The sequence below is a fragment of the Leuresthes tenuis genome, unplaced genomic scaffold (assembly GCF_036924035.1).
Source record: "Leuresthes tenuis unplaced genomic scaffold, fLeuTen1.0.hap1 SCAF_15, whole genome shotgun sequence".
Taxonomy (NCBI): domain Eukaryota; kingdom Metazoa; phylum Chordata; class Actinopteri; order Atheriniformes; family Atherinopsidae; genus Leuresthes; species Leuresthes tenuis.
Window position 1 is genome coordinate 19219569 of NW_027325369.1, and position 13796 is coordinate 19233364.

Here is a 13796-nt window from a genome sequence, read left to right on the forward strand (position 1 = left end):
GCCGGCAGTCATGCCTGCCAGTCTGCCAGCCATCTCCTGTATTTTCTCCTTCCCCAGCACTGTATGGGTTACCCACACCTCCCTTGCACCCACCCACCTTTTTGGCACGCCGTAATATTTCTTCCCCCTCTTTTCAGTGCACAATAAACGACTGCTGTTATGGACCGCTGGTAGACTGCATCAAACAGTATCCTATCCCATAAAATTTTAAGCTTGAAATTGACGAAGCGCTATTGAAGGGGGGGGGATGAGATGTGTCTGGCTTCACCTGACATAAAAGTTCTGCTTCACAGAGGAAGTGTTTCATTCTGTCTGCCATCCCACTATCACCGATTCAGGGCCTTGAAGGCGTTGGAGGCAGGAGGAAGATGAGGAAAGGATAGGCTGTTCTAAACGCATCTCTACTGTATGTGCGATCCTATGTTCTATGATACAACAAAAGAATAATTTCAGAGCTTTGTGGGTGAATTTTATGTCATTTATTTATTCATTCAAATTACTGACTTATTTGAATGATAATGTGTTAATGTGTATGTGTTATTGTGTTTGTCCAGGCTTTTTTGTGTGTCGTGGGACTGTGTTTTTCTGTTCCCGACCAGTCAACCCTGTCTCATCCTGCCCTCCTTTTTCACCCCCCCGTCCTTTTACCATTCTGTGGGAGTGCTCTCAGTGTCAACAGAAGGTCTATTACACTGCCAAAGAGTTCATAACAACCGCCCCACGACTATTTGCTTTCAGAAACCTCCATCCACACATGAGAGGAATAGCTCTTTCTGCACACGTGCCAATCATGGTATGAATGTATTAATTAGACTCCGTTTGGCATCACTGAGTGAACTGTAATGCCATGAGAACATTTCTCTTTCATCTCGACAAGAACAAGTAATTCATCTAAGACATTCGCAACATCTCTCTCTATGGCAGCGAGGATTGTGAATCCAAATTCAAATTGGCATCTATTTAGAAAAGTTTTTTTTTCCCAAAAGATTTTCAAGGAATGAGCTGTGCTCCTGCAATGCAGTGTACAGCACATTGTGAGCATTTTGTCAATCGGGCAATTGTTTTGGGAATGCAGTTCTGAGATGTGTTGTTAAAGCAGATTTAACTTGTCCTGAAACTCTTATTAAGCTTTTGTTGATGATGAAAAGCGGCTCGCCCTTCGCACAGAAGATAAATGATTCTTAATCGATGTCAAATGACATCAGTTTACCTTCCAGCATATTTTCTTTTACATTTTTTTTAATTTACTTTTTATATTTTGCAACTTCCGTTTGGATTTTCTGCCATTGCGCCAGCTGAGTCAGCATTCTGGTGAAACATTGTGGCGTTTCTGTAAACATATCGAATGCTGCTGTAGCTGTGCTGTATGTTTGTATGAATCCTTGACCCTGTTCTCAGCGCTATTGGCCAAGAGCATGAGGTACTGCTCTGTGACAAGCTGAAGGAGAGGAATCTTTCCTTTCTTGGTGAGTCCTCTCTTGACATTCCCATTTCAAATTGATGAGATTTATGTGATTTTAAATGTTAAGTCACTTTGACCATGAAAATGTTGCCTTTTGGTAAGCTTCGTAACCAGTTGCCCGGACACGAATGATGCTGATGCCATAAATCTCCTAATAATTTATCTCCCACTGAAATTGTTTGGTGCTCAATGTTGTCCATATTCCTTTTGTTGAAATGACTTTTTAGTCTTTTTGAAAATGTTTTATAATCCCAAATTTGAATGTTTATCAACGGAAAAAGAAAAGACTGTTAGTGAACAAGCTTCAGGGCTACTGTATATTAGAATAAGAAGCAAGTTAATAAAAATACCTATTTACTTCTTTATCTTCAGTTTTTAAGTGTAACAATGAAGTACAATGAACTACAAATTACATTTAAATAACCATTTTGGCCTTTCAAGAATAAGCGGTGACCAGTATAAGCACACTTGTCTTTGGCGACGGCCATCAGCCCTCCATCCATGCAGTCTGATCTTGACCTGATCAATTTTGGCTGAAGCAGCAACCACGGCCTCCCTGATGCTCTTCAAAGAGATGCACTTTCTCCCCAAACTGGGATTCTCCTGTTTGAGAGGGCCTATGTATGTCTCAATAAGATTTAATTCAGGTGAAGGAGTGGGCTAGGTCTTGATGCTGTCATAATTCAATGCCCTCTGGAGGTTGACAATCTCTGGAGTACTTGAATGCATATGACGGAGCATTGTTCTGCACAGAGATTGTGGTTTTATTGAATACTGTCTACACCATTGCCTAAGGAAAGCTACTACCTGAGACGTGATTGTATGATTTGGAATTGATTTTCAGTCTACCTCTAATCTGTGTAGCTTCAGTATCCTTAATGATAACAGCTCATACCGATACTTTTCCTCCATCTTTACTGGGGCCTGTTTTCAAAGTGATTCTCTCTTTGCATTAGTGACCCAGCTACATGCCCTAAGCTGCAGCAGCGAAAGATTAGTCTCCTGCAAGCCTCATCAGGCTGACCTTTATCCTTTGACAGTGAGAACATTGAAGCCCATGCACATGGCTAATACTTGTGCGTTGTCACTGCGACGCTGTTACGGATGCAGTGGTATATAGCAACTTCTGCTAACTACAGATAGGTTGCAAGTCTTGAATATGGCAGCACAGAAGAACCTGGAGTTCCAGGCAGCTATGTGTTTGCTTTTGTCTTAAGTCTGAAACGAAGTTTCATTCTTCGTGTGCTTTTTTGTGACCTTATTAAGTAATCGCAACAGTTTCGATATTCTGGTGGACATGCCTCAAAAGTTCAGCTGTTTGAATAGTTCTTCATCTGTATTCTACAATTTCTGGATATTCGCTCTTCAAATCAATCTCTTCTTTGGCCCATTGGAATTGATTCATATATCTTTTACCCTGACAATTATGCACTCATTTCATGAGGAGTAAGGTGTTGTTACTGAAAAGCAGCATCCTCCCTCAGTACACAAAAAGTTGCTGAATGAAAAGGATTAGATTTAACAACTCAATTTTCAAATGGCTTCAAGATGGAAAACAGATCAGAGGTCAGAGTACTTACTTGTGTATAAGATGAACGTGAATATCATGTTGGTGCCATCAAAGGGGACTGTTGACAGTTTCTATTTTTACAAGAAGATATTTTTGGGGAGTCGGTGTTCAAACAAAAGCAGCTTAGTGGTTATACCTATAAATATTTAATTAGTTCAATTATTTTAAACAGGCTTTATTTGTCAAATTGTTCTGTTAAAATTATCTGCGTCTCTGACATCATTGCTTTGCTCAAACTAAATTAAATCAAGTTGGAGAGTCCAGGTTTAAGATTGTGGGGTGGGATTTTTAACCCTCCCTTCCTTCCTGCCGTCACCTCATCCCATCACCATCCCCAAGGTCAGATGAATGATGAAAGATAAAAGTCATTCCCTCTGTCATTAAGACCATATCATTTATTTGGACATGGAGCGCTGACCTTTCTTCGGGGCTGTACAGAGAACTGTTCTAAAACTGTCAGAGTTCGAGGGGCATGAGGGCCACTGAAGCAGCCTCACCCCATCTGATAAATGGATTGGAAATAAGCTACCCAACAGCAGGGATGGCCCATTAATTTTAATCAAAGCTGATGTAAAAAGGCGATCAGAGCCACATGAGAATGTCAACATCCCAGTGGGTGTGAACCGAGGTTCACATCCTGCCACACACACACATATCTACACCTACATTACCACATCCAGGATGCCACGCTGTACCACAGGCCTTTGGCAGCCTCTCTGACCTCTCTCAGCTCTCTTTCTTCATCCTTGGCTGATGCTACCTCCTCACCACCACTGACACCGCCACCCTCCATCTCCCTTCAATTCCCTTGCATGCCCCATTAGTTGAGCTTGGCTGGAGACAAAGAGGCAGGCCCTTGGAAGTGAATGACCTGGTCAGCCAGAGATTTAATGGAGAAGTCAGGTGTTTTAGGGATAATGGCCAAAGCACGCCAGAAGTCAAGGACAATGGCTGAAGCCTGCACAGGCAGGGGTTAGGCTTACAGAAGCTATATTGCCAACCTTGTCCTCTTGCCGTATATTTTGTGTAGTATAGCCAAGCTCCAGCCTGGAGTGCAGCTCTGTAACAGGGCATAACGGGTTTTTGTGCAATGACAGCATATATGTGGCAGATGTAGTTAATTGTTTTACGGCAAGCACTGTCCTCTTCTGCTTTGTATTCTGCTCTCAGTTTTTTTGTTTTTCTTTTACTAGCAACTTGGAAAAAGTAGTCTATGATTGATGCTCATACATTTGCTTATTTTTCAGCTGATAAAAAAAAAAAAGCTCATTTCAAAGTAACAGATGTTAAAACTCTGCACTATATCTCCCGTAGATGAAAACCAGCTGAGAACAATGGGCTATGACAAAACTCCTGATATCATCCTGGAGGTTCCAATCGGTAGGTATTTACATTATGAATTATTATTATCTAAAATAACTGGAGGCACCTTTTTGTCAAGTAGTATGCCTTTTGTCAAAGTGTAATGTTGCTATTAGACCTCTTCATTTATTTATTTTTTTCTTTTTGGTATGACCTGGGCTACAAACAACAAAAACAATGACTGAAAAATGAAATGAATGGAAACAACAGGTTTAAATTTTCTTTATACAGCCCGATTGTCACCAGTGTTCTGAACATCGCTGTGTTTTTTGGTTTGATTAAAAGCTGTGGAGGGGCACATTGTACATTGGATTGAGAGCAAAGCCTCCTTTGGAGATGACCACAGCCATCGCACCTACCTGAATGAACAGTTCTGGAGCTACTGGAACAGGTAAGCCACTCATTCACTTATTCTGTGTGGGAAAGCCGTATCACGTGACAGCCTCTATTGTCTCATTTGAACTTCTTATTTTGTTGACCACAAAACACTCTCAACTTTTCTCAGTATTATAAAAGCTACTCGTATCTCTGCCTAACAAGCCTCGCCACTTCCTCTCTGGCATAGAATGATTTCCACATGGTACATCTGTACATTACACTACATCCAGTCCTGTTATTGGAGCCCTTTACTGCCTGAGTGGTTTGCCTGTGATGATTGTTTTGTAGAATACACATATTGTGTTGGAAGGGAAGCTAGGAAATGAGTGATTAATGCATAGCATCTGTTTTCATGAGAACTTTTGGACAGGAACAGGCCTTCGTGGTCTGACCGTTGTGAAATACTGTGTATTTGTGAATGAATTGTTAACATGACAGCTACCCAGTGTCAATGTCGCATAAAGAAAAAAAAAAACATACTTCCAGACATGAGAATGTTTCATATTTCGTGCTTTTTTTTTTCTTATTCAGAGATTTTTAGGGGTTATTTTTACTTCAAAAGCTACAATGGACCTGCAAGTTGGATATCAATCAATTCTTAATACATATTTGTTGAAAAGTTGAAACAAATGTAACACACATTGATAGAGGAAGAAATACATTCAGTTCTACATTCTGGTTTATGGGCTTCTTCCCAAAATGATGTAATCCGAGAGATTTGTGTATTGGCACGCGAGTAGAGGATTGGTTGTCGCTCACACATGTTTTTAACATCCCTACCACCGTTGGCACTGGGTCACAGTGCCTCACCGCGGTCCTGATCCTCATCAGCTGTGATGGCCAGCTGACATGTTGTGACACTGCACTCGAGTGCCAGGAGGTCCGGGTCGTTGATGCTGCGCCCAAAAAGCAGGCCGAGTCGAACTTTCTCGTTTTCTCGAGTGTTTGTTTTTAGTATGTGTACTGTGCTTGATTAGGATCAAATATCCGGATCCATTGAGACCAAAAGACAGAAAGAGAAGTTGTTTATGAAGAAAATGTTTTCATACAGGTAGAACCGTATTACCCAGACCTGAAGTTTTCTTCTCTGCGCTTTAAGTAAGTATCAAATGGCTCTTACTTTTGTTACCTTACCTTTCTTACTTTTTTATCACCTTTTTCACTTTTTTGATCACTTTTTACTATGTAAAACGGTGGTTAAACTTATTCTCGCCTGTGTCGTGACCCCAAAAGGCCGACATTTTTGTTGTGACATTCAGACCTGATGCAGCATGTGTGTGTGCTTTTACCCCCAAGACTAATGCGATGCTGACATTTTAAGGACAAATGAACGTTTTTTATTTTATTTTTAAAGATACTGATGATCATAAAGGCAAAGTTTTCCAATAAAAGCTGACGTTTCAGCCTTTCAGTTATTTGAAAGTTTTATTTTTCACATGTCTGTTGTGTCTTATCTGCACAAAAAAGACATCTTCGTTAACCTACCGGTGTTCTTCCTTGGTAATTGACACGTGCCGGACCTCGGCCCCGCATCAGTGTATGCTTGCGCGCATCAAGCCGACCCTGCAGAATCAGCTGAGTGACAAATGTGGCGAGTTCTGTGGCCTGTGGTTCTTAGCCCTGCACACCTCCTGTTTGCCCTCTGTTCCTGCCACCCTTGTCGTCTCAGAAGTGTATAAGTGGCATCTGTGAAAAGGCCTAGTTTTGAATCTGAATGGGTTATTTATTTGATGTAATTTTTTTAACGTAAAAAAAGTAAATGAAGATGGTTCAGCCAATATTACTGAGCTGCTGAAATATACAGGATGAGGTAATGCTCATAATCGGTGTTATGTTTTATTTTCTTTGACTGTCCAAGTTTTATTTGGAATTGGCCCTTTTCCAGGTAGAAAGCTCAGACCTTTTTCTGCCTGTTGTCAAAAATCATTGTTGAACTTAACATTTGAATTTCTTTGCTAGTGTGCCTCAAAGAAAGTTACTGAAAGGGGGGAAATGATACATTTATAGGTCATATCTATATGTTGTCTTAGTCCAACCAAAACCAGACTTTTAAAATGCATGTAAACATGTATGTTGAAGCCAAATTGTAGGAAATAGAGCTTCTCAAAATCTGAGCAACGCATCCATGTAATGCGATTATAGATCAAATCACTTCTGCATGTATGTACTCATTCAGGTGGGCGTAGCTGCTGTATGTGCTCAGCAGTTTCATCTTATGCATCTTTTGTGTAAACACAATAAAGTGGAAGTATGAATCATCCAGGCGAACAAAGCCTCTCTCATTCACATATTTTTATGTTTCTTTTGTCAGACGGCTAAACACTTCAGAAGTGATGACTCAGAATCAGCATAACAAGACCTTGTGTCAATTTACTGTGACTTAAAGCGTTTCCAGGCTCTCTTTCTGCTCTAACATGTACAGTGATCTCTCACAGAGGAAATTAGGAGTGGTAGAATGTATTGATTGTTTTCTTACTTCGCATATACATGGTTTAATAATTCGATTTCACTCCAATGCATGCATGCTGGCACATGACCGCAGTCCAGCTAAATGGCCGAGTCGAGCTGTAACCATAGATCAACTTAACTGTGCATGTAATCGTGCTGACTATTATAATATAATACTGTGACGAGATCTCATATGATTAGCGCCATGACTTAAAGGTTAAACGTTTCTATAAATATTTCAGCCTGGAAGTCAATGTGCGATTTGGACTTTAAAAGGCTATATAATTTATTTGTTTTTAATTTCACAAAAGTTACAGTTTGATCGGACGGTTGATGTCTGAAACGTCCATATTTGCCCATGGGTGTCTTTCATTTGTATTCACTGGGGCACTGTCGTCCATGTGTATTAAGGAGCTAACAAAATAGATCCCATCGTGTCAGTGAGCAGCAGAGTCGGACAAATGCTGTGTCAAACAAGAAAAAAGAAATTCAGTCCCTGCAGATCCTGCCTAAATTTCAATTGACATTTTGCTACTGAGATTTCAAAGTGCGCCGCATCCTTTTGTTATTGGTCGACCTTATACGGTATCATCTAAGGTAACTATATGCACACCTGTGCATGTTTTTGCATGCGTCTGTAAAGCTGCGGCTTAAGAAACTATGCATTGTGGTCTCAAAAACTAAAAACTAAAAGAGGGAGCTGACAAGAGAGTGATGGGGTGACATCATTCCTTTCTCCTCACTCCTCAGTTGGTTTCAGTTTCTGAGACTGGCCCCGAAGGGCTGATCTTTAGTGTATTTGTCCATTCCTTCATTCCTCTGTCAGATTTCAGTCCTTGACTCTAAGCCCTTTGGTTTTGTTTTTGATTGGCCTTGGAATTGCACACCAGTCTTTGTAATTACCTCATTGCCCCTGATTGACGTTTCCAGTGATTTGCTTATTTTTCATGAATTCCCTCTTTGCTCTAACTGAGCTGCTTCACCCATTGCTTGTGTTAATTGTTCTTCAGTTGCCCGCAAGCATTGCGAAGTAAGGACATGTTTTTATAGACAGAAAGGGGGGGAAAAAACATAACTAATTTTCCCTCCAAAACCCTCACCAACTGCATTTATCATCCAAACAATAGTCTTGCCAACACGCTAACCCAATAATGAACCCCTCTTCAGTGAAGTGAGAGGTAATGACGCTTCACCTACAATGCTCCCAAGGAAAAAGGGAGAGGACGGAAAAAGACGAACTGTCTTGGACAGAATCAGACGACGTGTTCAGGCCCACTGCCCGGATGAGACGGTGTAGCGGCAGCTATTGGCGTGTTCCAGCCATCAATCTTAGCTGGTGACGTTCCAGAGCCAGCGAGCCCTCTGCTCTGACGGATGTTCAGATAATTGAGTGATCCATCTCGCCCAACTATCAGAGTTGCATAAAAATTATTCACCTGCTTGTGAATATTAAACACATAATGAGCCTCTTGTGTGTTTTAGGAGAAGTGGGTAAGGTTAAACACAGCATGTAATGAAATATGGACTCCTGTGTGGTATCACCTTAACTGTTCCTTTTAGATTATAAAGTACTTAAATCAATTATGGTTGGCAAAGTTCCTTCCATAGCACTGCGAGCGGCAGCTGAGGCTCTGCATCGGTCTTTCTGTCTGGCTGACCATATGCTTTGTTCAGAGTGCATATGATTTTTTTTTTCTCCTTTACCGTGTATTTATTTCTTTGTATTAGCTTTGATACTTGTTGGTTGGATTTCTAGATGGATCTATAAATGATCTATCAGCGATGATAGACTGGTCTTTTTGTCAGATGAGCATGTATCATGCATCTTTTTTTTTTAAAAGAAATTAATAAACATGGTCTTTCAGCATTATCTAAGAATGAGAAACTCCATCTTTAACAGATGTTAAGTAAATACAAGTGCTTAATGATGTTAATCTTATATCCTCCTTTTCACTGGGAGGTGAAACCTCTTAATGCTGGATTTATTTCTAAAGGATTTTTATTGTGTGTGTGTGAGTGTGTGTGAGAGCACTGCGCTTCCCCACGAACACACGCTCTGCCAGAAAACATTTTAAAAGAACAAAATCCTTTGGGAAAACTCCTCCAAACACCTGGCTGACCAGTGATGTAACGTAATCACACAATCGGTGGAAATCGCGTTTACAGACCTAGCTTTACTTTTACAGTCCAGCCAACAAAAAGGGTGCAGTGGTTCCTTTTGAATATATCAAGCTTAACAATTGTATACATTTTTTCTTATTCTTCAGCTGTTTCACAGCATTGGTTCTCGAAAGTCCACTCGTTATTACCCTTTCAAGTTTTAATGTTGTTTTTGGCCCCTATCGCTTTCCATTGTTAGCATAGCTAAAAAAGAATCAATAGAATAAATTGGAGATTTGTTTATTTCAATTATTTATTTATTTTAAACACAACAAAATGACTTTTTATTGTAGCATAGCAGATTAAAAGGGCATATTTGTATCAACAGATTTAGACTTTGTCTCGTTTTCCTATTTTCTCTCCTCCCATCCCACCCAAACAGACACATTTTTGTAGCCTGTGTGAAAAGGAGCCTGGACGCCAGCGCGCCCCCCCTCCCAAAGTAAATCAGCTGTGCGATTCGTAAACGGCAAATGTGTCAGAGTTGAAAATGTTAGCGGTCTTAATGGAGGCTTGAAAAGGTTAGATCTGATAAAAAGCTGTCAGACGTCCACAAAACATGATTTATAGCAAAATAATGGGACAGTATGCCTCATTTCTCCCACATATGAAATGAGGGTTAAGAGTTTTTGGTTGCCATTATACATGACCACTCTGAGATTTGTTGAGAGTTGAACGCACGCGCATGTATTATGTTTCCTCCGGCTCCTTTGTTTGAGTCATTTCTGAAAGCCGAGCGGTGTTGTAAATTTCTAGCCTTGCGTTATTACTGGCAGAAAGTGATCATGCTCTAAAAGCGCAAACTGTGTTGATCTTAATTTCGATGCGTCGTTGTTTTCCGTTTGTTAGACTTTCTGATGAAGCATAAGGGAAGCGATGCTGTATCAATAAGGTAATCTGGATTCTGAATGTGGATTCTGAGGACTCATCCGATTGCTGGTGGAGCATCACTAAGCTGCTCTCTGACACATTGTCTAACACATGGACGGGAATAAGATTTATGTGGCGTCTTATATTAGTTGACACCACTGCAATTAGACATCTTCAGTTCTTTGTGAACTTTTTTTTCAATTATATCCAGAACTGCGTGCCGTAGGTTTTGCAGATGAAATTGCAGGGTGATTCTGTTGTAGTCTCAGAGCGTCAATCAATTTGCGACATCAAATTAATTGTTTTTTTTTTCCACGACATTGTACATTGCTGTCCCTTTTTAATGGATATGTCCATCATTTTTATTGAACCCTCCAACACGGCGATGACAGAAATGTTTAATTAGAATAGTGTAATGATACAATGTGTTGTAGACAACCCTCATTGGATTAATCTGATTATGTTTTCAGCTTTTCTTCCTTATTCATCTTAGAAGTGCAGACGGTTTCTTGACCAGTCGCATATGAATGAAAGAGTTTTCTCCTACATTATGTAGACAAAGCACCCCTATACTGTGTGTTTGTGCCTGACAATTGTCAGCCTATATGCTCACATGTCATGCAGAAGCAGTATAAGACTATTAAAAGCCTCAGCAGCCAGGACATCACAGAGCCACAGCAGATAGGGGATGTCACCTGAGAGAAGGTGCCCACAGGCTGTGGCTTCTGCTGACACAATGTGGCTGGACATTACAGGGCCATCCCTGAGGAAAGGTGCTGGCGCTTCTGGGGCGACAGTGTGACACCTCTAAGACCTGCGCGCTGCCATACTTTACCCCAGGTTCCTGTCAGATGTGCACAACAAAGAAAATCTCCATAAATGTAGCTGCCTTTAAAAAAAAATAATAAAATAAAAATAACTGATGCTCACTAAAATCACGGTGACCCCTTATTTCTATTTTTTGCCCCTATTAGATGTGTTTTTTGGTTTCTTAAAGAAGAGATTCTCTTGTACTGTCGATGAGGTTGCTTTTGGTGGTTCATTTTTGCGGAGTCTTATGTGCTTAATCCAAACTCTATTTAGGTTGGTTTCCCTTGTTTTGTTTTTTTTAAGATGCAATGTTTAGTTTTCATGGTAAAGCATGAGTGCTTCTGACATGGCCTTCCTCCTATTTATAGTAATGGATGCCCCATGCAGTGCAGGAACGTGGCCTCTTTTATTGTTTCCTTTGTTATGACATCCTCCCGTAGAATATTCCACTGCTAGAAAAATAGCGAGGCACAGTGGTGGCTCCTTTAGGGCTTTGCAAGTGTTTGTTTTAGGGCACAGCGGCACACAGAAGTGTAACACTGGCCCCCAAAGCACAAGCAACTTGGAATATTAATGGCAAATGACAAGCCAGCTCTGATGCTTCAAGGATTTCATGCTTTTAAGGATGCACATTTGGTGCATTGTTTAAGGCGTCTGTGTTGTAATCCGCACTCTCAGGTCTGCAGCAGCCTCGGGATTTAGCTCAGGTTAAGCCTCCATGTCCTCTATTTATTTTAGTCGGATTGTACGTGTGCATTATCCAAATTTGTCATTTGCCATAAGAGCAGCTTTGACATGGCCGCTGTGCGTATAAACGAGGAGCGGGACAGACAGTGGCACTCCAGCGTTAGTTACCCCTCCTCCTGTCTCTATGTTGCCTGGAACGCTGAGATGGAAAGGAAACCCTCAAGGTAAATGAGGTGCAAGCATGTCTCCTTCATGGATTCCTGTTTTGCTTTGGAACTTTTTACAGAAGAGCACGTATTTTTTTTGGTCAGCTTTCACGATGTATGTCATCAGTTGTAGAGACACCCCCCCCCCTTAATTTTCTCAGTCTGCCTGTCTTCTCCCCTTTTTCTACTCCACATTGACCTTCTTGGTTTTATTCCAGAGGAGTAAACTGTATTTATCAAAAGCATGGCAAGGAGTGGGCAAGGACTAAAAAGACTTTTTGTACTCGGCAGTCCAAAAGGAGAATTTCAATGGCTTCATGACCTCTAGAAGACATTCTGGTCTATATTAACCTCAATGCAATACTTGAATTAAACTTGCAGTAATATTTATTTGACTTGGAAACAAAAAGATTTTGAGCACACGGCTCTGCATCAGACAAAAGCTTGGATTGTTGATTATCCTTATATCTGTAGACAGCAACAGTGGCGAGGGAGTCAGGTTATTAGGTTATTCTCATATAACACCACACTGGTCCACAGTACAAAAGTTAAAGTCTTCTAAGACAACATGTTGATCTGCAAAATGATGACTCAAGTTTTTAACATGTGGACAAACATACCTGCTACATGTATGTTTGTCTAAAACATGTCATTAAGACTATTCAAACATACTCTCGCTTCATTGGCTCAAGGCAAATGTATTGAATTTTATATATATATAGTATTTTATTTCCATCTTAATGTGGTCCGTATGAAGCAGCCTAATTGTGTCTTAACTTTACTTTTGAGGTTGATGACGGAGGCCAGGAGTCATCCTGTGTTGAGGAGGAATGTGTTACATAGAGCTGGATGTGTGACTACACGGCATGGCCAGTGTTTAACAGCTTTTTGGAGCTGATTACGGCCCATATTTTTGGAGGGAAATGGCTCTGAATTTTTTTTTCTTTGATTTTTGTTGGTTTAAATGATGCTGTCTTCCTTTGATCAACATTACCCAGTTTACATTATAGTTTACTCTGAACTTCTATGGTTTGGTAATTCAATATTCTAGAACTGCTCAAGTATAACTCCATGTGATAAGCCAGAATTTAATGGATAAGCTAATGCAATATAGCTTAGCTTTGATTTATACGTTGGTCAGCAATGTCTCTGTGTGTTTGCAGGCACAAAAAAACTGTAAACACCCTTTCTATTTCAGACCAAAAATAAATAGAATATTTTTACAGAATGACAACCGAGGAAACAATGCTTCATATTTCTGCCTTTGTGTTTAAAGAGCAGCTCTGTGTCTACCAGATAATGTGCTGCTACCCATGGTCTGTGGAGGCCCATCAGTCACAATGTGGAGCTGGTCGCTTGTGATAAGTGGTTCCTTATAGATAACCTAGACAGTTGGCTTCTTTTTATAGGTCCGCTGCCCCTTGAATAACCTTGTTTTTTTTTTTCTTGTTTTTTTTTCAGCACTCAAGCTTACTTCCTTTTGTCCCACTGATTCCAGCTTGTTGTTTTTGCTTTGCATTTGTATGTTCTCCTTAGTTTTGTAATGTCATCTGAATGTAATTTTACTTTCAGAATTACAGCCTTTTGTACATATTCAATGAATGCACACGTACTTTATGTCAAAAGCAGTGATTTATTTTTGTTATTTTTATCAAACCCATCATTCTAAATTGTAGTTTCTTTACCACTCTTTGGTAATGATGTTGATATTTGTATCGGATTTTTCTTTTTGTTATGTAAGATCCTAGATGGCTGTACTTAATGGCAGCCAATGACGTATTGCAACTAATTTAAGTACAGATGAGACTAACTTTTCATCATTTATCCATTTTCGTTCAATGAT

At 40.2% G+C, this 13796-nt stretch overlaps 1 protein-coding gene across 4 annotated transcripts in view; it reads left to right on the forward strand.

The window, feature by feature from the left end:
* cdin1 (CDAN1 interacting nuclease 1) overlaps positions 1-13796 on the forward strand; it is a 53730-nt gene that overhangs the window by 21969 nt on the left and 17965 nt on the right. For all 4 annotated transcript variants that reach the window (XM_072365104.1, XM_072365106.1, XM_072365105.1 and 1 more), the window contains 4 exons: positions 138-187; positions 1399-1466; positions 4347-4412; positions 4680-4785. In XM_072365104.1, the coding sequence (XP_072221205.1) occupies positions 138-187; positions 1399-1466; positions 4347-4412; positions 4680-4785 (290 nt within the window). The remainder of the gene's footprint in view (positions 1-137; positions 188-1398; positions 1467-4346; positions 4413-4679; positions 4786-13796) is intronic.